General features: G+C 46.0%; 1 protein-coding gene across 1 annotated transcript in view; it reads right to left on the bottom strand.

Moving 5' to 3' along the window:
• Nucleotides 1-1,091: 1,091 nt before the first annotated feature.
• Nucleotides 1,092-27,290, bottom strand: part of LOC135911907 (facilitated trehalose transporter Tret1-like) — a 126,333-nt gene continuing 100,134 nt past the window's right edge. Inside the window, exons 7-9 of the mRNA XM_065444259.2 lie at nucleotides 19,831-20,034; nucleotides 11,079-11,277; nucleotides 1,092-1,641 (exon numbers count right to left, since the gene is read on the bottom strand). Coding sequence (XP_065300331.2) covers nucleotides 1,307-1,641; nucleotides 11,079-11,277; nucleotides 19,831-20,034 — 738 coding nt within the window. The 3' untranslated portion in view covers nucleotides 1,092-1,306. The remainder of the gene's footprint in view (nucleotides 1,642-11,078; nucleotides 11,278-19,830; nucleotides 20,035-27,290) is intronic.

Consider the following 27,290-nt stretch of genomic DNA (forward strand, 5'->3'; position numbering starts at 1 on the left):
AGTTTAATCTAATGCAAGCAGGCAGTTCCCAACCGACACCTTCACTGAGAGTGCATCTTCGTCTGCGCTGGCCTCAGCTTCTAACCCACGGCGCAGCCAACTGCCATGCTCGTGGCAATATATATATATATATATCTGTATGCATCAGTGCGCGCTGCAATGATGCAGTTATCATTTGTATTGTACACAGAATGGTTCTATAAGTCTAGTGTACACGTTCCATGGCCGCAACGTAGGCCAATAAAAATAGCTTTTTTCTATGGGTGCTCCTTCCTTCTGGACTATATATGTGTAAACATATTCTTCATGAGCAAGCACCCATAGAAAAAAGTAGTGTTGCTGGCCCAGGTTTCGGCCGTGGAGCGTATATGTGTATATAAATATATATGTGAAAGTAACATGACCTCCTGGCATGTGTGCCCATGGAAGGAGCGCAACATGGTAACTTCGTATCAGCTGTTGCACTGGCTTTACCAAAGGGAAAATATATGAACACAACATAAGCAAGGAACATGATCTTCTGGCATGTGTGCCCTTGAGAGAGCACAACATGGTAACTTGCCTATGTTGCCGCTATGGCACTGGCTACATCAAAGTCATATATATATATATATATATATATAAACGAGAAGAAAGGGGGTTATTTCATTTATTAAGCACATGCAATTTCCCCTATGTTGTACTTGGTGTCAGTGTTTGTTGGCTTCTCATTACATGACTATATATATATATATATATATATATATATATATATATATATATATATATATATATATATATATATACGTTCGTACGTACGTGTGTTTCACAGAATGGTTCCACATGGCCATTATACACGTGCCATGGCCAAACGGACGCAAGTAAACATGCCTTTTTTCTGTGTGCTCTTTCCTCACGACCAACATATATATATATATATATATATATATATATATATATATATATATATATATATATATTCAGAGATAAAGAAACCTAGGAAAGTGAACATGACTTTTTGGCATGTGCGCTCATGAAAACTTACTTTATACTTGTGGCTCTAGCCACTCAAACATGGCGCCCTTGATTTACGTTGCCGCCCTTGTTTCAAGTTAACGCATTTATTAGAAACACTGGCGCTCGCGCCTATATATGAGGAAGGAATAAGAGGCTTGCAGGTATCGTAAAATCATTAAAGGAAATACCCTTTGTGGGCAAGCCATCGAAAGGTAAATGAGAGAGCGCAGCATTTTCGAATGCCCTTGCGGGAATGGCCGCCGACGGAGCTCAGTGCGCTGATCGAAGTGCACAGTGCCCTCATTGCGACCTACATCCTCTTGAACAGCCATGCCTTCGGAGAGTGGCCAGACGAGCCCTCGGGCTGTCGAAAATTTCCCAAGAGGATCTGCTCAAGACTCTGTCCCTGCGGTTCGGGCATAAAAAGCATCAAGAGAACGGCGCCAACTGCGGTCACCAGAGAGAAAAACCAGGCCAGTCCAGACAGGTGGATGGTGTCCCGCACGCTCGTAGAGAACCACGTGACCAGGAGTACGCAGGTCCAGTTGAACGCGCAAACGCCGGCAAGATGCATGCCGCGGTCTCGGCAACACACCAGCTCGGCCCCGAGTATCCAGACCACGGGACCCAGGCCGAGCGAGTAGCCTGTGACGAAGCGGCATCGGAGGAATAGTCCATTTAACAAACGTTATAAGCACGTTTTGCAGGATGAACGCACTGGGCCCAGCGGTTCATTGTACACCGGTCTGTTGGGATGACACGTGATTAAGGATATTGGCAGGCAGCTAATATGGGAGTGGGCATCAGCCGTGATCGGAAAATTGCCTATCCGAATCGCGCAATCCATGTCTAATTGCGGTAGTGAATCCGCAAAGTGATGAAGGTAAATCCGCAGCCCTTCGCTATAAATGTGGGCACATTACTGGCGGATTTCTACGACATCTTTTGAGTAGTCACTGACATTGCTATGGCTGAAAAATCCTTGACTTGTTTTTGATACGGCTTAAGCACAAAATAATGATAGTGAAGTTCGCTGTTCGGGCCATATTTTAGGCTTCTAGGAAATTGACACGTCTGTTCACGGTACCTAAAGAAGCAGGATAGTGGCCTGCCGGTACGAAGTTGCGCCTATTTAGCAGCGCCCAGGAACACGAGGAAAGCTAAGATTAGGTTGTCGTGCTTTTCGCACTCCAAAATATGAGCCCAGGCAAACTCGTCAAAGGAAGTAGCAGGCAGTGTGCATCTTCGCCTGCAGAAATTAGCTGCCGTGGAAGATGTAAGCACCATGTGGTAAATCCTATATTGGCAATACCGCGTCCATGAAGTAGTACAACAGAGCTACACTCTAAAAACTAGGAAGGGTATCGCAGGAGTGAAGCGGCCGGTTCACTCTTCAAAGCGTCGTTTTACTCTCGCAAAATGTCGAGGAGAGTGAAATGCATTGTTCACTCTCTCACCAAGGAGAGAGTGAAATGTGCTTTTCACTCTCCCCCTTCAGAGAGAGAGAGTAGTTCTACTCTTGCGGCAATAGAGAACAAAACGTAGCGTGATCTTCTGCTTCAACTGTAGGTGGCTGGCCTCGAATATGGCAATGTATCATTCATGCACGCTGAGCAAAGAACACATCGTTTTGCTTCTAAGAGAACAGGCCGCCGCAGTTCAAAGGAATGCGTAGCGAGCGCTCTACTTTTTCACTCGGAGTTCTCCACCGCGCGCGCGCGCGCTCAAGATCGCGGAACAACACAGCACCGGAGAAAGGTGATCTTTTATTGTGTCTGTAGCTCTCAATTTACTCATCACGGCTTTTCTTTGAATGCCTCAACCGTTGAGCTTCCTGCTTCTGCTCCTCCAAGTACATTTGTCGCCGGTTCCATGTGCCTAAAACTGGTATCTGCAGCTCCTTTGTAATTTGAACTTTAAGGATGTCGCTTTCCTTCTATTACCTCCACAGACAATTCTCTGTGACATGCGAAGAATGTCACAGAAGGGAAAAAAAAACACTTGTCAATGTCTGCTATGTCTAGCCAAGTGTACAAATTTAAGGACTTTCCAGTAGTTCTAAACATTCCAGGCTTTTCAATGCCTTGAAAATGGCATTTTAGAAATAAAGGGTTTTCAAGGATCGCTACAAACCCTGGTTTCTAGCACCTAAATAATTTTACAAGCTTATTTTGGCATGGAGTTCGGAAATTCATGCTTTTTAGCTAACGCTGCATCATCTCTGTACATTGAAACCACGAGAGCGCAACCATTTTGGAGTAAAGAAAAATACTGAAAGCTTTTAATACCACTCTTTTTCTATGGAGTTTCGTATTGCCTAGTTAGGTTTACGAATGTGCCTGGTTTTGGTGGGCGTTTCTTCGACATTTTCTGTGAGAAGTAGATGACTAACCCCCGTATTCAGAAATGTATATTAATACAAAGCCCATGCTTGACTTTATATAAACGACGCCTGCTGCGAACGTCCCCCAGACGCTCACTGCCTTTCTTTTGGTGCGTTCACGACTTGCGTCATTTAGATCAAGTCAAGCATGGGCTTCAAGTTATGATGCATTTCTGAATATGGGGGTAAGCGTGCGCTATTTCGGGCAACGCATTGTGCCATTGACACTGAGAGGAAACAGGGAAAACAAAGTTAACGCCCTATACTCCTAAACTTTCGCGTACCTGTGGTGTGCGTGTATCGTGGAAGAAGAAACAGCGCTAACACCAGGACGAAAAAAAGCATCGACCACACCAGCGCTTCGTGGTGTTGTCCATGTTTTTGCGTCGTCCTTGTGTTGCGCTGTTTCTTCTAAAATGCTCAACCAACTAGCCGGCAAGTCTATCCTGTGCATATATATTGAACACACGTATGAATGTAGATGGTCTTCGAAGCTTTTAGAACGAGCACTGCCACAGGATACGAGCAGTGCACGCGTAACAAGTGGACACATTACTCATTTAAACATGCGTGCCAATGCATGTGACGCGGCTATCGGCATAAGCAGTCTCCAAATGCTGGAATGCGTGCTCTTCAAAACGCTAACGATCCGCTGCTAATGCAGGACAACAGCTCACAGCGGACTGAACCAAACTCTAAACTAATGCACTTGAAAAGAACGCCTACACGGCAGCGTGAGGCACGTCGAAATGCCTGGTACTGGCATCGCAGTTGACCACATACGAATGGAACTGGCGGAAAAAATAAACAGAAATGCTCACCAGTATACGCGCGACTTAAATTCACATACGTGGATGGTTGGCACGATACTTTGTATCCGCGTATTTTCGGAGAACATATAATGCATGGACTGGAAAAGCACTCGATCGTGAGTTGAACGGCACATTTGTTATTTTCCTAAGGTGACGACAAGCCGTGAATAGTTCTCACGTCGTCGTCTACGTTGTATTCCTCCGTTAGTCGTAGCAAGGAATGGAAATGATGCAAACGCAAACGTATTCCAGTACACAACAGCACAGCACACTGCAGAGAAACTCCAACCACCGCAGCCGATTCCTCAAATACATTTGGTATGTATATAAGCTCTAAAACAACACGACTGAGCGTGGTGGCTTTGTGGTGTAATGGTTAGGATGTGTGCATTGAATTGTATAGATGCGAGTGTACGCGGGTTCGAATCCACGTCATGTACAGAGCAATGTGGTTCTCCATAAGTGTGTGATTCCCTCGACTATTGTGTTCTAATTAGATTATGTGTCTCCTGATTGTGAAATATGCGAAGATATTTGCGGATTAAATGTGAATTAGCTTTTTTTTCTCCACAGTGGCGTTCGGGACACATACGCATAGGCCGATTACGAGCCGTCACGACTCATGGTAGGCAGCAAATAGCCAGGAAAAATGACTTTAAAATCCTGCATAACATTGCTCACGCCTATTCTGAAGGCCGCTTGGAATCGGGCCACTGAGTCTGAGGAGCCGCCTAGAGAACGGTGTATCAGCGACCCTAATTTGATCTGATTTCCTGCCTGCATGCGTGGCCAGGACTTCGCTAAGAGGGTATTGGGAAGAGTAGTTGCACTCTGTTTGGGGGAGTAGAAGTACTCGGTCTGGTGGAGTGCCATTACCCCTACGGTGAGAGTATTACCACTCTGCGGAAGAGTACTAGCACTCCCTGTGGGAAGAGTATTATCACTCTGCAGAAGAGTACTAGCAATCCCTTGCGGCGGAGTAACAAAACTCTGTCAACAGGAGTTAACCTACTCTCTCTCAGAGAGGGTCGATCTACTCTCGAAAAGAGAGTGAAATATGGGACAAGCCGCTACTCCCTCAAAGGGAGTGCCCGGCACTCTCTTAGTTTTTAGAGTGTAGGAGATCTAATTAATCATTGTGGAAGAAGTTAGTGCAGCTTCCTACTTTGAAATCCGCTTCTTTTGGGTCAGGTTCAATAGGAAAATTTGGTCCTTGAATCGTTTTCAGTAATAAAGAATTGACCAACTGTTCCGATACCTTCTTATGCGAAATTGTAGCTGCATGCGTGATTTCATTTTGTGATATATTGGCGGGCACGGACAATCTGTCTCGTGAGGCACATTGAAAACGAAGCGAAGTCTGGCGTGAATGCCTCGCTAATCGGGAGATCGCAAGAGGTAGCGCGTGGCTGACGCAAGGGCGCGATTCACAACAGCTGCGATGCAGCTCATGCAGAGCTTCGATTCCATAAAGAAGACCCATGCTACTCTGGTGTAATATCGTAGCCATCAACGTTGCGCAGCCCGCCTTGAGCGGCACCATACTTTTCTCAGCACGCTTTGGTTCCACCAACAACAAGAGCAGCCCTTCGTCGCGGAAAAAATCGCCCCACCAGTGTCAAGCCTTGCTCGCCGCCGCTTGCCATCGCTCCTTGAAGGAGCAGTGATTGCCGTCACACATGCTGGTACTGTGAACTGACCACACCAGCTGACGCCGCGGACAAGCGCAGCCCTCCCACTTGGCGCCATCCCGGCCCCACCTCAGAAGCGCAGATGAGATCGCCCACGCGACTGCAGATGCCACGGTCCCCGGCAAATCAGCGCATGCGGAGGCCGTCTCCCCTCCGCTCCTCCTCCGCTTTCCTCCACACGCGCTATTCTTCCATCTACCGCTGCACTACACGTTCACTCGGTTACGAGGTATAAGAACGCCGAGAAAGGCCGACGCTCAACGCAGGAACGGGCGCCTAAGAGCTGCGTTCTAAAGGAAGGCCTTGCTTCTGTAGCTCTCTTCGAACAAATAAATGAAATACGTCAGATAAGAGTGGCACGGGTTTGCAGTGAATCTTACGTTTCCTAGGCTTATTGTTTGGCGTAGCCCTCCGTTAAGTAAACATCGACTGTTATCCAGCGTTTCTATATATCTTGACTACTTGTGTTCCCTATATTATTGCCCCGCTGAAATAATGTGGGTTGCGTGAGAAACAAACCTACAAGATGGATGACACGTGAGACACGGACGCAGTACGAAGCACAAGCTCGGCCGACTTTAATTTCTGCGGCTGCCGTCTCTACGAGTATTAAGTAAAAGCAAAAGCTTGGAACCATGTTTTGCTTGCCTTGTATAAAATATTCGCGTCGGATTTTAATCTAAGAATTTGTGGCACTTCGTATGCTGCTTATTTGAGTAGTTATCAATTATAATAATCATAGGCCCAAATCGCCCCACTGCAAGACAAATGGCCTCCTCCGACAAAGCTTTCAAGTTATCTGTTGCTCCACCCTAGTAGCTCGTAACTGCATTGTCAAATGACACACACTCCTTATTTCGAGCAATATTTTGAAAAGAACTCTGAGTCACTTTGATATGGTTTGTATCATAGAGCGTCTTAGAAAAATTTCTGAAGGGAGGTCTGGTGTTATGGTCCACGAATGCTGCGCGTACGAAGAGTCAGAAAGCATGGTGTTATTGGATGAGGGCATGAATCCATATAAACTTCTACCTTCTGGATTCAAATGTATTTGTGCCTTCGCAAGTTGATCAGTTTCAACATAATATTGCGTTATAAAGGCGATCAATCGCAATGGTTGTCAATATGCGCAGAGACTAATTGAATTGCTGTTTGTTAAACCAAGACTGCATGGAATGTAGGAAGGTAATGCGCAATAAACAACCCCAGCGGACCGTCTGAAGCCACAGGCACAAATATTAGACAAATCCTTGCACTACCCATCGCATCCACGGCGAACAAACAGTCCACGGGTAGGACCAAAATCTTTCTAAAATGCAAAATGTTTGTAGATTTAACATCGATCTGATCACATTCAGGTTGTCTTCTGTGCATGCTAGGTGTATTCCCAAATAACAATTTTGCTATCCCATTTCAGGCGCGCTATCTGCAACTAGCAGTGAATCAGGAGAAAGTGAATGATTCTAATCGTAATGAAAATATAATTTTAACTGGGACACACTATCTGTGAGATGGATGCTATAAACACTGCACTTCCCTCGCCGCAAATGCACCAACCATATTCCTGCAGATTGTACTTATATTTCGGCTCGTTGAGAAAAAGAAATACAGGGTGTTTTTTTTTTAGCTGCGCCAAATTTTTTGAAGAATACTTATGGCAGATAGCACAATTCTAACTCTTAGTCTAAATTTCTAGATGAGGCGACCGGTACTTCTAAGAGAATTCAACGTGTTTAATTGCATAATTGGCGTAATTACGCTAGTTAACTTTTTAATTACTTACTTTATGCCACATCTTTCAATCTATCAATTATAGCCGCTGAGCTCGCACGGCGTATCCACTAGGTATGAATTCTCTGGACCGCACCAGTACCAAGTTATTATTTTCAAAGTGTCCGAAGAAATGCATTGGCGTTCCTGGTACTTTGGTTAATGCCCTTGCTTTATGCATTGAAGCACAAAAGTAACTGGAACACCAATGCATTTTGACGGACGCCTTGAAAATTAACATCTCGGAACGGCTGCTGTCCAGAGAATCAATTCCAAGCGGATACACCATGCGAATTCTGCTGCGATAACTGATAATTGATAGGTGATAGAAAAAAGAAGGCGCTCTGTATATGCAGCAATAGACTTCCCGTGGAAACGGTAACTGTGACATTTAAGCCACTTATTAGATACAAAAATAGACTTCCGGCCAATGAAATTATGTTTTGTGACCTGACATCCCAGCATCACTGCGCCCGCACGTGGGTGCTTGTGGCTGGATATCAGCCAGCTGTAAGCCCCAAAATTTCCTACTGCTGCGTCAATGTGCAATTATACAGCTGTCCTTTCTCTCAGTGTAGGCTCTCCTAAGTCTAAGCGACCAGCGCTTGCTTATAGTGCACCTAGCTCCGCCTCAAAAAAACAAATTATGGGGTTTTGCATGCCAGAACCACGATCTGATTATAAGGCACGCCGTAGTGGGGGACTCCGGAAACATGGACACCCTGGGGTTTTTTAACGTGCATCTAAATCTAAGTACACGGGTGTTGTCGCATTCCAACCCCTTCGAAATGCGGCCGCCGTGACCGGGACTCGATATCGGCCTGGTGTCTGCCCCCGTTATGTTCGGGGTGCATGTTTCGAGGGATAGGGGCGACGATCAGGGTGTCGTTGATCATGATTATATTGCGCTCAGTGTTACACTGACGAACACAAGGCACAAGATGTGGACGTACGTGGCGCAAACTACCAACTGTTCATTACTGTTAAAGAATGCATAATTATATATAAGGAGATGTGGCAGGGGGGGGGGGGGTAGATATAAAAGGATATTACAAAGTGACGAGATGCGATGATGCTTTGGGCCGGAAACACATCGTTCACTTGCACCCGTCCGCCCTGGCAAACTCGACCTCAGCTTCGATAAGCACGATAGACGGAGTGCTTCCGCACTTCTCTCTTTTTTTTTACATGTATACCTCTACCGTCCAAAGGAATTTTACTGTCGTAAGCGAAAATTTCCCATACGTAGGCCGTAGGCCGACGTAGACCGGTGGCGGAGGTGAAGCAGGAGTTAAGCACTCCCCATACGTGGGCCGATCCCGAACATGGTGCAATGCCGGGTCAAGCCACGGCGGAGGTGAAGAAGGTGTTAAGCCCTCCCCAAGCAAGGGTCGATCCCGAAGCTAGTACAATGCCGGGCGGACACGCAGTGGAGGTGAAGCAGGCGTTAAGTACTCCCCATATGTGGGCGCATCCCGAGGATAGTGCAATGCCAGGCCGACCCGCGGCGGAGGTAAAGCAGGCGTTAAGTACTCCCCATACGTGGACCGATCCCGAAGAATGTGCAATGTCAGGCCGACCCACGGTGGAGTTGCAGTTCGCCATTAAGAGACCCACGTACACAGCTTCGCCGGTCATCCTTCTTCAAAGAGTGGAAGGACACTGAGTTTTTTTTTTTTTGCTATCGCAAGTGCCTCTCATATTTCTCGGTACGTTACTGTATTTGATGTGCTAATGACTGTGGTGCTTTCTAGTAGCGGCTAGCTAGAAAGCACCACAGTCATTAGCACATCAAATACAGTAACGTACCGAGAAATATGAGAGGCACTTGTTATTGCGTTGGACCCTATGGCCCTTATTGCAATTTACAAATTCTAGACGTGGATATCGCGAGGCGGATGCCCTTTGAACGAATTCCCAGGATGACAGCCCTTTCTAAATAATAATTCCCGAACTTTGCGAAGAAGTACATTTGTGTTCCAGTTACTTTCTTAACAGAATATCGTTTTATGCACTCAAGCACCAAATTAACTGGAACGCGAGAGCATTTCTCCGCAAAGTTCGAGAATTAATATCTCGAAACTGGTGTCCTCCTAAGGAATCGTTCCAAGTGGATCCGCCTTGCGAGATCCACGGCTACAATTCGTAAATTGCAATATGGGCCATATGGTAATTAGTTAAATGCTGAATTAGTGAAATTTTGTTAATTAGTAGAATATGCATTTCGATGTTTTATGCACGTCTGCCTCTTCCACTGGACTAGCTCACGAACTAGATTTGTGGTGTCTGCCACAGGGGACCTTTAAGAATTTTTTGATGTGTTCACTGAAACACCCTGTACATTTCTACAGTGAAGCTGTAGAGGGCTAAGATCCGGAGCTTCGCGGCGGCTGTGTGCAGAGATTACCCGCCGTGGTTGCTCAGTGGCTATGGTGTTGGGCTGCTGAGCACGAGGTCGCGGAATCGAATCGCGGCCATGGCGGTCGCATTTCAATGGGGGCTAAATGCGAAAACACCCGTGTACTTAGATTTAGTCGCACGCTAAAGAACCCCACGAGGTCGAAATTTCCGGAGTCCCCCACTACGGCGTGCCTCATAATGAGAAAGTGGTTTTGGCACGTAAAACCCCATGATTAAATTTTTTTTTGTGTGCAGAGATTATCATGGTGGGGTCCGATCCTGAAGATGTCAGAGAGACTCCAAGCTCAATGGCGCAGCCCCAGGGTCCTGTAACGCGCCCTTGAACTACAGTCTGTTATACCTGAGACCCAAACTATCATCATCAGCAACTGCTCGAACATCATCGTCTTCTTCCTCAGCTGGCTCCATCACCGCTCATCATTCCAGCGTGCAATGTAACTTCTATCATTGTAATGGGGAGGCCGCGTTGACTGGGCTATGAGCCATTGCTTAAGGGCCATTCATTATTTACGTGACGGACATATTTAATAGCAGAGGTGATACGCGAATGTGTGTGCCTACCTATACTGCCACGAGGACCACAGATTTGGACAATAAATATGTTCGTACCTTTGTTCAAAATTCTGTGTGAGCGCTGTGTCGTGCGCTAAACAGCTTCGCTGGTCATTCACCTTCACAGAGTGGAATGGCTCACGCAAATTGAAATTCGTTTGATTCAGATGCGAACTATTTGTATTATGGAGATTGTTATCGCGACCACGACATCAGCCAGTAGCTGTCCATGGGTCCGGCTGCTTGCGACAGAGAGGTCTAGCAATTTTAAACTGATTTTGACAGGATATTGTGAATTTCATACTGCATGCTGTGTAATATTATTTCGAGCCCATGTTCCCAGGTCAATGCCCAACAGATAGGCAACGCTTTCTTACTACGTTCAAGAAAGTGCTTCAGGGCCCCTCAAGGCCAAACTTGCACGTTCGGCATTTTGAACTGCCTAGTACGTACCGATAATGTAGAGTCCGAATAAAAGAAGGGGCAAGCGCTGGATGAGCGAGCTTCCAGATGGCTGCGCTTCGTTGCTCGACATTGGATTGAGGGCTGCGATGGCGACCATGGCGCACACGCACGTCATGCAGGAGAAGAGCAGGAGCCGTCGCCTGCCAACCACGTCCATGAGAGACACAACCACCATGGTGACAGCCACCTTACCGGAAAAGTAGGAAAAAAGTGGGACGTCCGGGAGAGATCCTCAATGCACGGCCTCCGATATGGCACACTATCACCTTGAAAAAGTTGTGTGGATCCCACGTACAGTGGGAATCGATGATGGGAAAAAGCTTTCAGTGCTGTGTGCTTTGTACCACCAAATTAGCGGTGATGTCGACGGCGAGTGTTTAATATTCTCAGCGTATAGTCCAATACGAGAGCGGTGAGTTGATGTTGAACGTTATCTCGCTGTACACCAGTGCTGTTTGTCTGCATAGTGCACAGAGCACACAGCGAGACGTGTTTGTTTGAGGCGCTGTAGTGCGCCATGTTCAGAACATTCGCGAAGGTTAGTATTGTCATCTTGTCACACGGCAAAGTGAATCGGAACAGAAATGTTAGACTAATTTAGTTGCGGGGTTGTACGTGCCAAACCACAATTGGCTTACGAAGCACGCCATAGTGGTGGGCTATGAAATAATTTTGACCGCCCCAGGTTCCTTCAACGTGCACGTATCTCTAAAAGTACATGAGCGCTTTTACGTTCCGCCACCGTCGAATCACGGCTCCCACAGTCCCGATCGGACCCGCGACTTCGAGTACTGCCATAGCCGCAAAGCAGCCATGGTGGAGACAACAGTGTTTGCGTGCGACCGCTTCCGCAGTGCAGCCTAGACGCCACGATGATTTATTGCAGCACGGCGTGTGTCAGTTGTTCGTTTGACAGATGTGCATGGTGCTTCTCTTTCGGAAGTAGCAGGAACGTATCCTACCACACACTGAACCTAAATTTATCCACTTTGTCCGCAACAGTTGTCGCGTCGGGTATTAGCGTTTCCTCGCCTTCTCACGTCGCATTTTCCCGCTCTTGCTCCCCCCCCCCCCCCAGGTACGGTAAGTGCGAGAGAGGAGTGACAAGGCCGGTCATTCACTCGCTTCCTGTCTGCGTCCGTTCTGACCATCCTTTGCATTCTCTCCCTACCATTCTATCTACTTCCCCTCAGGACTATTACTCACTAGTAGAAAGGTATGTGCTCTGGTTTTTGCAATGCTTTTCCTGGGAGTCGCGGATACTACAGCTGTCAAGAACGTATTGCGCAACGCCCAGGGAGCTCAAGAGGACATTGTGCACATGCGACGCGACAAAAAGGTCTAAACGAGTTGCTCACACCACCTTTTCTCTCTACCATGCTGCTGCCACGTATACGCACGCTCTCAACCACCTCGCGACACGGCATGCAAGGAGAAAAAGAAGAAGAAGGTGGCAGCAGCAGCAGAGGAAAGATGGAAGGAAGAAGCAAAGAAAGCTTTGCTTGAATAGCATCGAAATTCAGCCGGAGATTACCAGAGAGCGACATCGTGCTGCAGTCAGGATAATGAGCCAGCAAGAACCGTAGGGAGCGCCCACTTTCAAGAAGCATTGGGATTCAAAGAAGGTGGAAAGACTAACTGGTCAGCAGTCGAGATAAGTAGGCGGCAGTTAGAGTATTGGTGCAAGAAAAGCAGGGAATATATTGATGGAATGGGAGTCATTACAAGTGTAGATAATGGTACAGTATAATGATAGAGCTCTGAGACAATAAATTTAAGATCGAGATCAGAGAAAAAGTTAGACAGCGATAGGTACAGCAAAACTTGTAGAAAATAACCAGGCTAGAGGATTATTTGCACCCGCCGCATTACAATGGCAATATCATGAAACTTCATCATAAGAATGGTCATCATTATCATCAGCAATCGAGATAAGTAAAACGTTTAGAGCATCGCTAAAAAGAAACCTTGTAAGGGACAGAGACGCGATCGCTAAATGTAAACTGACAATACAGAGATACTGTGGTATCAAGTTTGTAAACTGGTATAAGGTGCCTTGGAAAGGCTGGCCAACGTTTCGATTGGAGGACCTATCTTCGTCAAAGGCGGTCTCGTCATCCTCGGCATGTTAGCTTTAAAGGGTTAGTGCAGTGACGTCACGTGTGGGTGTTCTCGGTGGTGGTTGGTTACAAAGGCAGAGACTTCAGAGGTAATGAGCGCTGTCGCCTGACGTTTGTGAGCGTCCTGCTATTCCATCTGTCAGCCCCTTTCTTGATTTTGGAATACAGAAATGAGTGTTTTAATAAAGGAATAGATCAAGCAGGCTGACTATTTGTCACCACCCCGTTTCCAAAAGGATTAGAATAGAAAAAGAATATTATTATCACTGTCTAAATATCATTGTAAAGTGTAGAGATGCATCAGGTGTGCTGTTTTTAGAATTAACAAAATTTTTAAACGTAGCCTGTGGCAGATCCCACAGTACTTGTTGTTGAGCTTGATTTCACAAAGAAGTATGCATTAGTTGAACAAGAAATCTAAACGAGAAATGAAGAGTCAGGAAAGTTGAACTGTTCATCTTGCTAAGTATTCACTGTGGGCACTTATTGGAGTTCAATAATTGAAGTCAGAGGGTTCTCAAGAGCTGAAATTTGAAACTAGCACTAGTTTGGAGATCGGAGCCCTCAAGTTGAAGGGAAAAACCAGACAGGAAACACAAAGGACAAGAAGATAGGTTCACACCACAACCACTGGACTATCAACAGTCCAGTAGTTGTGACGTCATCCTCTCTTCTTGTCCTTTGTGTTTCCTGACTGGTTTTTTTCCTTCAACCAGATACCAACTGGCCCATATTTCAACCCTTCTGCAGAGCTCTCAAGCTTGAGGTAACATACACTATTGTTCCACTTAATTCTTTAACAAAACGACTTTGTACGCAATGTAGGAGAAATTTAACCTAGAAACCAGTGTGCTTTCTCGCAAAATGTTGAAATTTGAAAATTTTGAAATCACGAAATCGCTGTCACCCTCAAAAGCCATTTCAAGTGGATATGCTGTGCGAACTCAACGGCTGCAATTCGTAACTTGCAATGTGTAACATGACGTACTTAGTTTAAAAGTCAGGTAGTGAAATTTTGTTAATTAACCAGTGGCACCTGTTGACATTTGTCTGCAGGAATAGTCCGCCTCTTCACGCAATTCTGTTTCAGAAATGAAATTGTGTTAACCAAGACAAAAGATTTTTAAAAACTCGGAATTAAAATTAAAAAAAATGTCGCAGTTTCGCCCGAAAGGCTAACCATCGATTGTGATAGCAAATTAGTAGAAAACTATGCGAAGCGTAGTAGTTTTATCAGCCGCATAAATTTTGAAACGCTAATTAATTGAATGAACAAGCATGGTGTCAGCGCGCACAAGCAAATATGAACACATCGCGCTCGATGAGCCCGGACACTCGCTGTCAAAACGCTGGTGTAAGCAAGTGCGGCAGCAGCAGCGAGCGAAGTGACCTTCGTGCAGTCCATCGCTTTATCGCAAGAGCGGCGAGAAAACAGCGTGCACAAAGGCATGAGCCGTCTCCAGATCCCTTTCAAGATGCCGCGCGCGTGGCCGTGCAAAGTGCGCACTAGTTGAGAGAATCGAAGCCGCCTCCCCCCTCCCCCCTACCCCTCCCACTACCTGCCGCGCTGCTTCCCCGCTTCCCTCCCAATATCGCGCTCGAGATTGAGCCGCGATCGTCAGTTCGCGTTGCTCCCGGTTGCGAAATGCGCAGCCCGTTGATACCACTGAAACACTGACGACCACGGGACCAACTACTTACTAAAAATGGAGCTGTTAAGGAAGGTACTTCTTGTTTTTGAAACATTGCAGCTTTGTTATTCGCTTTCGAGGATGCGCATGTAGCCGGAATATGGTACGGCACTCAGGATTATTAATGTCACCGGAAGCGAAGCAGGAAAATTTTGGCATGAAAACAACTTCGTGGTATACAGCTGCGGTGTGTTCGCCATGCGCTTCGAGACCGTCGGTAAATCCGCGCTGGCCTTGGCCATTTAGTTGTCACAATTAATGACTTTTTTTTGTAGCAATATCAATTAGGTGAACCCTCAAGGCACAATTCCGCCGTCGCCTCGATGTTCCGTATAAACTTCAAGTGCGATAACACGGCGTCTGAGAGCGTTTGAAAATGGGTGCGATTGAAAACGTGCGAAGATCATTAGGGAAAGGATGGCGTCTGGATCTCACGCGCGTAGCAGAGGAAGGTCAAGATGCAACGTGCGCTCTTCCATAGCCCTCAAGGCAGCAGGGGGAAGGGGGAAGAGGGGAGTTCTACTCCAGTAGCGACAGCGTATGTCGCGGCTGGGCGAGGCCGCACGGGCCGTATTTCGAAAGTGGTCTGCAGTGGGTACAGAGCCCAGGCTAGCCGAGGGCTGATGGCTTCATATGCGCTGTGTCATCGCCGCTTAGTTCGCGTTGAAACGAGACGCAGCGCGCCGGACAATATCTTCGCTGCTGCTGTTGCTCTTCCTTACGCCAGCGTTCTGACAGCAAGTGTCAGCCCTCATCGAGTGAGATGGGTTCATGTTGGCCTGCGCACACGTCACCGTGCTTGCTAATTTAGTTAATAAGCAAATGTTGGCAAGCTTAGGCGGCCAGTAAAACTACTATCCTTGCTTCGAATAGGTGTTCAGTATATAGTTATTGCAATCGATGCTGCGCCTGTTAGGTGAAACGGCGACATTTTCTGACACGTCGCAATTTGAGTGTTTCCTTGTTTTAACTCCACCTGTTCGGAGTTCTTTCCAAAAGACGGCTAACGAATTGCACTAGTGTGTTTGTTTTTTGGGCTAAAATACCTACATACGTTGTCAAGAGCAAGAGAATATTTATTTGAAAGAAGACAGAGAGGTGGGCCGGCTTGAGCTGGCGCACTATGGCCTGCAACTCGGCACAGTGGGAGGGGAAACGGGGACAAAGGCTGCATGAGGGATGATGATGACTTTGAAGAAGCATGCACAACAATGAAGCAAGTTCATTATTCTCATGGTAATCAAGAAAGTCCAGAAAGTAATTTAGAAGTCTCAACCGCCTTCCAGAACATTTCTGTGTCGTGAATTGAAACTTGACAAACAACCCGCAACTAAGAAGCTTGAAGAAGACCGAACAGCCTCTCTATGGGAAAATTTGTGTCTTGCCATTTTTCAGAGAATACGAACTTCCTCTTGCATCTTCGGGCAATCCCCCAACATTTGCTTTGTGAGAGCAGGGACAGTTAGGACATGCCAGTAAAGGCGCCTCGCAGTCCACGCTATTAAAGGTGCACAGCACTTGCGTGCCTACTTTGAGATTCTTCCGATACTGCAGAAGCCTCGAGATTAATGGTCAGGAGGTCATCACCTACCCCACTTTAGCAAACGCTGGTAAATTCTACGAAGAGATATACAACTTCTTTGCACCGGATACATTCTAGAACCAATGCTATGCAACATACGTTGTGATCTTTCCATTCAGCTCAGCGAAATGCAAGCTATTGCATGAAGATATAAAAATAAACCGTGCGAGCAGGCCGGCACACAAAGTGCCTTTATATAGATACAACGAGTCCCACATAAATAGTGCCAAAGGCGAGCATACCGTGGTACGGAGATGATGGCTGATACCAAAGACAACACTTGCTAGTAGTTTTCAAGCTGCTCATAATATCTTACACGAAAGCTGTCCTTGCGACTAGAGCTGCTTGAGAACATAAACGCAAAAGCCGAAAATATTAGATATGGAACTGCCAGCTTTTATCCGAGAACAAGAAAGCCTTACTTGCTAACAATTTGAAGGTATATATAAGGGTGGTGTCAGAAGAACCGAAAATAATTGAGTACGTTGGGGGAAATAATTTTTTTAGTAATCATTTTCCGAAACCACATTGAGGCTTCGAAGTCCCGAGAGAAAACTAGCATTGATGGTTTGTAAGAATTAGCGTGCCTCCTTTGAATAATACGCCGGGAAAATATAAAAGCTTTAGAATGGATGAACAGAGCTAGTAGTTGTCCTCAAATTTGGGCTAATACTGCAGGGAAATTGAAACGCTTGCACGTGCGATAAATACCGAAGTGCACCCAATTGACATCTGAGAGGACTGCAGGATGTATAGACGGCCAGGAGAGTTTACCGGACTGGGCATTGTACGAAAAAGCAAGATGGATAGCCATAGCTGAAAAAGCTGGATGTTATTGGCCTTCAGTTCAAATTTCAGTAGCGGAGCAGCCTTTGCCGCCTACACGGTCATATGTTAAATGAGATGCCTCGGCAGAAAGTACACCCACATTTGTCGTAGGACCGGTGTGAGCAAAGAGTTGCCACGTGTCTGTAGATGGATAAAAATATACGTTAGAATTTTGAAGAAGTTCCAAAGAATTACCATGGTTGCCTCAAAAACACGCTTTCGAGTACAAAAAAAAATGTTTGAATTTCTCGTTGGTTGTGAGAGAACGTTTAGTACATTTTGACTCACAACTGTGCACACGTAAGACAAGTAGGACGTGTTGAAGGCGTCTTTGTGAGTTTGAAAGAGTTAATTTGCATGCAGCCACAACGACGCAGCTCTGCACATACTTGCTTGTACTGCAGACAATGCATCCCGTTGCATCACACCCCCCCCCCCCCCCTCCCTACAATCTCCCTTATAAGGACCACGTCTCTTCCTCCAGCACAAATACCTTCTTTCAATACTTCTTTCCTCGGATGGTAATAGAGTGGAAGCACCTTTCCGCAAACATTGTTTTCATCAGTGATAATTCCTCCATTCAAGATTCCCGAGGGAAGGCCACTTACTGAAGGGCAGTTTCATTTACTTGTATAAGTCTTCATACTTGTAGTTATTGCTATTCAGTGTATTCCTGCCAAAGTAATAATGCGATCTTCGGGCGCTTCACCCAGTTTGCGGCATGTCTGTCCGTATGGGCGCGTCTAACCTGTTTTGAACCAACTTCCATCACTGGGCAGTTCAAGGTCTAAAGGCCAAACTACATGTACGCTTGCAGGAGCACGAAAGATCACGCCAACGCACCTCACGCATGCGCAGATGGTGCTGGACAAATCGTACGCACGGAGAAGAGATATCCTTTTTAGACAAATATGGGTGCTCTGGCTGCCTCTTACACATACGAAACGATGTCTGCCAAGGCTGAAACAATGAGCCAAGTGTGCGGGCGTAGCTACAGCAGGTTCCAGCCACCATTCCTCGCGAGGCGTGGAAAACGCAAGGCGAGCGGGCGCGAGCTTTCGCGCGCCAACAAGCGTACGTACGTGTAGTTTGACCTTAATGGGTAAAGCATCACGCTGCTCTTCTCAGGTAGCCGAGTTCCAAACCAACAGTCGGGCCAACTACAGGCTGATTGGGTATGTGTCACAGCTAGGGTATACATCATTCTTCAAACGAATCTTTTTCACCCTAAATTGCGTTGCTGGATGTGGGACACCGGTTAGTATGAGTCGCTCTTCAATGGACATGTTTCACGGCAACTTGAACATGTGAAACGCTGGGCATGTGCCGCGTTTGAGTGAACCTCTTCGACGACAACCTGGCTCACTGGGGATGTGCCCCTCGATATGCGCCACTCTTTAATAAACGTCTTTGATGGCAACTTGGGTTGCTGGGTATGCGCCGCTTTTCATATAGTCATCCTGACATATACAGTATATATCCAATTAGAAATCCACCCTCAGATACAATGCTAATCTCGTTAACATTACAAGTGATCTCCAAGAGATGAATGTGCTGCCAATTTTGTAAGGCGTTAGCATTAATGTGGCGAATTGGGCTTGTTGGCACCTTTGAGAAGGCGGCAGTGCAAAAAGACACGGACGGAGACGAGCTCTGACTGGGCTATTCTTAGGATGCTTCGCGCACTTTCCGTCCGCCCGTCCCTCCCTCGAGATTAGAAGATAGATAGATAGATAGATAGATAGATAGATAGATAGATAGATAGATAGATAGATAGATAGATAGATAGATAGATAGATAGATAGATAGATAGATAGATAGATAGATAGATAGATAGATAGATAGATAGATAGATAGATAGATAGATAGATAGATAGATAGATAGATAGATAGATAGATAGATAGATAGATAGATAGATAGATCAATCATTTGCCGTGGTGGCTACTCCAGGTTGTGAATGCTGGAAATTGCTCCCTCGCTTGCGGAATCCCCAGTGGCAGTGACTCAGTTACTCAAGTTGGCGAGAGGCGCATTGATGAAGGGCTTCCTGTTCCAGCAACACAGCAGCCGATGCGGTACTCATTCGAGCATGGACGACCTAGTGAACCAGATAGGCAGGGAAACGGGTAGATACAAGCACACAAACAAACAGCTAGACTTATAGATGGCTTCAGGAAATTTCGTGAAGTACCCTAAAAATGTTAACGCTCTATTACAATAGATTTACTGAGCACGAGTTGATGGGCTGGTCGGTTCGACTTACTGCGACTGCATCGCAGGAAGGACAAAGGACACAAGAACGTGTGGCGCGAATTCTTACTTCTTGAGTTCTTCACCCTTCTTGCGTTGCGGCCTTAGTACTTAAATTTAGCAGCACAGCGAAGAACTCCAGGTAGTCAAAACACACCGAAGACCGGCACTGCGGCGTCAACCGCAGTATGAGGTCGCCTAGGGACTCTAAACGCAAGCAACCAACGAACCACTAGAACAAACAGCGAAGAACGTGCAAACCCCTTGCCTGCAGGCTGGCGACGATGATGGAGCAGTCCGCAACACTGATTGAGATGCCGCTTTGGGCGAACAGAGAATGAGCGTAGAAGATGATCACGTTGATGCCCGAGAACTGCTGGATAAAGTGAGCATGCGTGGCCAGCAGGACGTGGGAAAAGCGCGTGGGGGCATGGGCGAACACCTGCTCGATTGCATAGAACTCTTCGTCCACCTGCGCAGATGGCAAGTAAAGTTGAAGTAATCCGTTGGAATGGCTATAAATGGGCGTAAGTTGTGGCTCAGGCGACACGAACAGCTACGTGGGCTTTTTTGCTAGGTCATCTCGAAAACATCTTCCAGCGCATTTTCTGGTCTGATGGGCCTTCTACGGTAATTTGAATGCTTCGGAGAGTCGACGTTGCAGCACTTTAAAACTGGCGAACATCGGGCCGCTCAACGAGTAGCAGTATAATTGACGACCGAACAAGCCGGCACGTGTGCCAGAAGAACAAAATAGGCGGCTGCCACGGGGCTAATTCGTTAAAGTGGCTATACATGTGGCTAAGTTGTGGCGCAGACGACGGGAACTGCTATGTGGCCTTCTTGAGTGGATCATCGGCGTTTGTATTTTCCTCCGAAACGACGATGAACACACTTGCGTCAATAGGCGTTAAGTAAGTTAATAGGCTCAGCTTAGATTGCGTTAGGAGCATGGTAAAGTGCTTCTTAATACCGTAAAGCTTGTAATCAATGCCCAAGGATGCCAGACGCATATGACAAACCGTGGAGACAAGGCTGTGCGGGAACTGAGCAGACTTGGTGTAGATACTGGGACCGCATTTTTGGGCAGATCACTTACGGTGATACTGACACTTTCGTAAGATGGCGCGCGACTTAGCACCGTGTGCGTCGGTGTATACTTGTGAACGCGCTGCTTGAATTACGCTGAGCGTACTGTCGTAGCAACGTGTGAGCAACACTGTTGAGCGCCGACGCCGACGTGTTCGCGGTGCCGAGTCACGCGAAATTTTGTGAAAGTGAAAGGATGCAAGAAAGTAATGAACCCAGTAAACCATTACCACGTTACGCTGGCGGAGAGGGCGGGGATCACAGAAGCAAACAGGGAGCCTTCTTAAAATTTGTCAAACGAACTCCTGAAAACGCGATTTCTAACTCTGCAATGACTTCAGCTCCAGCGAATGCCTGCGTTCAGAAATCGATGTGACCCTTCGCGAGTTCGCTCTCATACGATGCTGTTCTTAAGGCCTATACCGAATTTGCTTAACTCTGCCAGACTTCGCAATTCTTGCAAATCTGCCTGTTGTTCATTCTGTGAACTTTGTGCATTTTTCCACACGCATAAGCGTCGGTCACGGATTTTCGCTACAGCGTATAGATGCTTCCCCTTGTTTTCAGCATTTGCACCGGCTTGTTTGTAACCTTAGTCAACCAGCTGGAGACTGAAATAGCAAGGCACTGCCCTTGTGTTGTGCTGCAGATTTTCCCTTCTAATTTCTTTCATCCCATTTTTGTAAATGTCAATGGTATTTTTTGTTTCCAATCTTCGCATCCAATTCATTGCCTTTTTTGTTTGTCACTGTTATTTTTTTTACAAGCTCTGGTTGTCTATTTACACTTTCAATTACCCTTTATTTGGTTGCCAACTTCCTTGACTTCTTCCTCCATTCTGTGCCCACGCTTTTCAGGTGCAGACAATTATGCACTTTAGCCGCCCATTTATTTCCATCCATCTTCCGGAGTCTTTCTTTAAAACAAATTTTTCTCTGCGCTTCTCTTACTTCAAAAGAGATCCAACATGTGTCACCCTGCACTGGCTCATTTGCTTTACCTTGGGCTCTCATACCAAACCGCCCTACTAACCTTTGGTCAACTTCCAACACCCGAAACGTAAACTGATTTGATGCATAGATTGACATTTGCGAACGTTAGCGCTGGGACCAATGCTCCTTTCAATATTCCACGTACCACGTCATATTTAGTGTAGCCCCAAAGTGCTCTATGTTTCTTTTTGATGCTATATCATTCGTAGCGCCACCTATGAATTAACGCCAAAAAGTCGGTTTTCATAACGCTATGAATTATGGGTGGTGAACAAAGATCACTGCTTTTTTATGCAACCACAACTGCCACGTGCGTAAAAACTGAAACAGATTGAAATCGATAATATAGCGAAAGAACTGCAACGCCTAACTTCAACAATATATTTTTTTAATTATAGGGGCACTTGAGGCGCATTACTGCCGTCGCCGTCATCGTGACGGTCTGTATGAAGTCCGAGGGCGATAACACCCTCGCCGTGCTCCATATGCTGTATGTGCGAGCGAAAGTGCGCGAACGCGAGCCAACGATGGTAGCTCACTCTCGCGCGCACAAGGCAGGAAAGTTGGGAGGAAGCACGCTGTATTCTATAACGCGCTGGGCACCTGTGAGGTAGGGGAGAGGGGGGGGGGTTCTATCTCCGGCGGCTGCTGCTTATGGTGCGCAGCACAAGGTCACGCGGGCCCTATCTAGAAAGCGATCTGCGATGATTACAGTTTAGACGCGGTGGGGGCTCATTGCTTCGTATTCGCTTAGGTCTCGCCGTTTAGTTCGCGTTGAAGCGAAAAGCCAGCACCAAGGTCGATTCGCCCGCTGCTGCTGTCGCTCTTCCTCAGGCCAGCATTCTGACAGCGAGTGCCCGCGCTCAACAAGTGGGATGTGTTTGTGTCTGTGCGCGCGCGACACCGTGCCTGTTAATTTAGTTATTAAGAGAATGCTTACGAGCTTATACGGCGGATAAGACCACTATCTTTACTTCATATAACTGTATACTAATTTGCTATCGCACTCGATGCTTGGCCTTTCTGGTGAAGCTGCGACTTGTTTTAGAAGCTTTGTCGGTATGCGTGATTTGATTATATCCTCAACGACAGTAATCTGCCATTGGCCGCAACAACTAGCACCTGCCGATGTCGCGTCTTCCTGTTACAAAGCACCCACAGGCGCACTGGGAAAGGGTGCTTCAGGGAAGGTACGCCATGTGCGTGAACATATTGCAGTACGCGAGCCAATAAAATAAAGATACCGTCGTTAGTGGCTGATGTTCTGGCTTGGGCATTAGAAATGTCATTTCGTTTCCAGTTTTCCTTAAAATGTCCATGGCACGTGGCCACCAACTTTATGTTATGAACAGCATAGCGATAGTGTCAACGCACGCATACTATTTTCCAGCAGACTCGGCAAAACTGCGCTGCGACTTTTCCGTGTACTTGGATAGGCGATTAGCAGTGCGTGCCAGGGCCGTCGCTCCGGAAATAAAATCCGGTAGGCTGTATCAGGGACGCAGCCGCGGCAGAGTACATGAAACATCCTGCGCGTGCTGCAGAGGGTGTATGGGCACAAGGGTGCAGGAATGGCAGTAACGAAACACGCACGTTACGTTTGTTTCCACATCAGAAAGCTTACATGTGCGTCTTATGTTACGGCTAGTGAGGATCTACACTCGAATTTCTCAATCGTGTACGCTCCCTATACTTAGTGCGCCCATTTGCTTTTGCAGAGGGTGCTGCGCACTAGCTGGATGGATGGATGTTATGAGCGTCCCCTTTGGAAAGGGTGGGTGGGTTGCGCCACCAAGCTCTTGCTATTATACTGCCTACCTACCTATAGTTAAACAATAAAAAAAGAAGAAAAAAAAAACACTACGAACTACCACACCTAAATTTTCTGATCCCCTAGTGCGAAATGTGTTTTGTACGTCTCCGATTTTTGTCGTTTACCTGTTTTTTTTTTCACCAATCCTCCGATCGCCTCTTACTAATACCTATTGCGGACATGTTTACTTTACCACTGCTCCCGCTGAGCCTAAGGGCTTCAAGGAGGCCAGTGGTGCCTAAATCGACCGCTGGGTAGATGTCTTCACATTCTACTAAAACATGCTCCATAGTTTCCCTAGCTTTACCGCAGCAAGCACATGCTTCTTCTTCCTTCTTATAACTCGCTTTATAGGTGCGTGTTCTAAGGCATTCCGATCTCGCTTCGAAAAGTAATGAGCTTCCCTTTAAGTTATCATAAATTGTTTCTTTCCTGATTTATTTTTTTCCTCTTAAGTAGTTATTCATGGCAGGTTTCTTTTCCATTTCCGACACCCATGAGATTATTTCAGCCTCTCTGACTTTCCGCTTGACCTTCTTTGCTGCTGTGTTGCCCACCATACAGGCCGCATACTTGCTGGTAAGCTTCCTAGTTCTTTTCCACCACTGTGAATCAATGTTTTTCCTGTACGAATACCTGGAACACCCTCCCAGCCCATTTACTTTCTTCCATATTCCTCAGCCGTTCTTCATGCTCAATTTTACTGCGAGCTTCCCTCCCTTCAAAACTAGTCCAGCCCATATCACCCTGCACAGCTTCATTGGTAGTCTTCCCGTGAGCGCCTAATGCGAGACGACCCACTGACCTTTGGTTCCCGTCGAGTCCTGATTGTACCCCTGATTTTACTCCTGATACCCGGATTGTAACCCTGATAGCTAGGGTAAAGAAACAGCCGCCCCCTACCGGTGGCCCTCGAAACTGCCCGGCACCGCTGGAGCCGAACAAGCGTGACATTGCTCCAACAAACTGCACACTTCTAGGCCTCATAACTCCTGATGAGTAACACTTTGAGTTTGATCAATTGCGTCTACTTTGGCGTAGTGAGCTCTTTGCAACGTGACCACTCCTCCTAGAATCGACACAGTTGACACCATGCACGAGGATTATTTTAGATTTGATTGCATCATGCGTGGCCAAACAATGGTGCAATCAGCACACGCGACCCATGTACGATTAAGTAATTGTTTTTTCCCTCTACGAAACGAGGCCAAACGAAAACGCATGATCTCCATTCAAGCATTAAACGTTTACACGCCTCACTAATGTTGCATCTATGGCGAGCAGCGCCATGATCTGCACGAGAAGGAAGAGGAGTGACAGGAAACTTACTTCCCTAGTACATGGGTGCGCTGCTAACCAAGGATGCAAAATTACCAATATAACCGTTGAGCCAGCCTTGCGAGTAATCCTCGCATTAAAGAAAATGCTTATGTTATCACTGGTAGGGGTACGCCGATCTAATCTGGAAACCGTGCTGGCTGCCTACTCATAGTTGGGCCGCCATGGTGAAAGGTAGTGGGTGCGCATCCCTCTGTATTGCTGTCTGAGTCTGTTGACGCTATTGCGGTACTTTACGTGTCGAACACGGGGGCGCCATAACACAGCAAGCTAGATATTTCTGCAAGAAATCCCATACTTGTAGACCTTATCAGTGCTTGCTGCGCACTAGTTTGGAGTTTGGTAGATTACGCCTACCACGGCCTGAGTGAGCTGTCTCAAACGCGTGGAATCGTGCAAGGAACGACAAACGTACTGCTGCCGCGATACATCTCTGCAACCATAGACTAAATTTAGCTCCGACTGATTCGCACGCGACAAAGTTCTAATCAAGTGATGGCTTGCTTTCTCTACCCAACGACATTTTATTTATTTTAGTTATTCATTTTTACCTCACAAGTCCCGAAGAGCATTGAATGAGGGGGGCATATCAATAGAAATACAGTACAGAAATAATAAACCAGAGTAACGGTACAGCATACGCGGTAGAAGGCAAATACACAAAAGCAATACAAGGCTGATTCAAAACGGGCGTAAATACATATTAGCATGAAGATTAAAACACTAAAAGAAATACGAGTGTGGCAAGAAGTGATAACTAAATACTAGTGAAGCAGTAGTACAAGATAAAACACGATTTAGAACTACTGAAAGAGTGGTACAACAGAAAAGAAAATATAGAACAATGATTAAGCAATAAATGCAGGCAGAGGTGGTTTTTGAACTCTCAAGGGTCATAAAGACAGATTGAGTTATTAGGAGGATCATCCCAGAGCTTAATTGCTCTAGGTAATGCAGATGAATTGAATGATTGAATCCTTTTTATCCTTTTTTTTCTCCCACTCTTTCTGGAATCTTTTAATCCCATTCCCCATCCCTATACACAGTAGCATGCCAGCGGTTATATACGCGCCGGCAAAATTCTTTGTTTTTCTAATAAAGAGCCCTCTCTCTCTCTCTTGAATCCCGACCAAGGCGGCCGCATTTCGTCGATGGGGGCAAAATGCGAAAACACCCATGTACTTAGATTTAGGTGCACGTTAAAGAACCCCAGGTGGTCGAAATTTCCGGAGTCCTCCACTACGGCGTGCCTCATAATTAGGAAGTGGTTCTGGCACGTAAAACTCAATAATTTAGCAATACAGTCACGTAAATAAGAAACGTCATGCTTACGCCTAAAAGTCATTATATATATATATATATATATATATATATATATATATATATACATATATATATATATAGACGAGAAGAAAGGGGGTTAACCGAGGGACCCGATATTTATTAGTCATATAATGAGAAGCCAACAAACACTGACACCAAGTACAACATAGGGGAAATTGCATGCGGTTAATAAATGAAATAAAGTAATGATTAATTAATGGAAATTAAAGGGGATGAAAAAACAACTTGTCGCAGGTGGGAACCGAACCCACAACCTTCGCATGTCGCGTGCGATGCTCTACCAATTGAGCTACCGCGGCGGCGTTTCCCCATCCACTTTCTTGGGTATTTATGTGTACTAGTAGAACCCTGGGAGTGTTAGCCAGCGCCCCCACTCACAGACCTTGGCGGCGGACGTGGAACGTCTTTTTTTTGCCGCAGGCGTCACGAGAACGTGATCTTTTCGGGTGAAGGCAACTGGTCAATAAACCCACATATGCTACCTGAAGGCATCAATGTTGCCGGATTCGAGACCCTCGTTATGTAATAGACGAGAAGAAAGGGGGTTAACCGAGGGACCCGATATTTATTAGTCATATAATGAGAAGCCAACAAACACTGACACCAAGTACAACATAGGGGAAATTGCATGTGGTTAATAAATGAAATAAAGTAATGATTAATTAATGGAAATTAAAGGGGATGAAAAAACAACTTGCCGCAGGTGGGAACCGAACCCACATTCTGGGTTCGGTTCCCACCTGCGGCAAGTTGTTTTTTCATCCCCTTTAATTTCCATTAATTAATCATTACTTTATTTCATTTATTAACCACATGCAATTTCCCCTATGTTGTACTTGGTGTCAGTGTTTGTTGGCTTCTCATTATATGACTATATATATATATATATATATATATATATATATATATATATATATATATAGTGAGGTTTAGTATTATGCGCCAGTTTTTACGCCAATCAAGAATAGTGTTAAGAATATTTTGAAGGGTCAGGTGGTCAGTGTCTGAAGTGGTCTTATGGTAAACACCACAGGCATGTGCTAAAGAACGTAAACGGAATGAAATGTTATTTGGAAGGTCGGTAACGTAAATCACAAAATGTAAGGGTCCAAGCACACTTCCCTGTCGTACCCGGAATGTTACGTCGCAAAG

The sequence above is a fragment of the Dermacentor albipictus genome, chromosome 9 (genome assembly GCF_038994185.2).
Source record: "Dermacentor albipictus isolate Rhodes 1998 colony chromosome 9, USDA_Dalb.pri_finalv2, whole genome shotgun sequence".
NCBI classification, from domain to species: Eukaryota; Metazoa; Arthropoda; class Arachnida; order Ixodida; family Ixodidae; genus Dermacentor; species Dermacentor albipictus.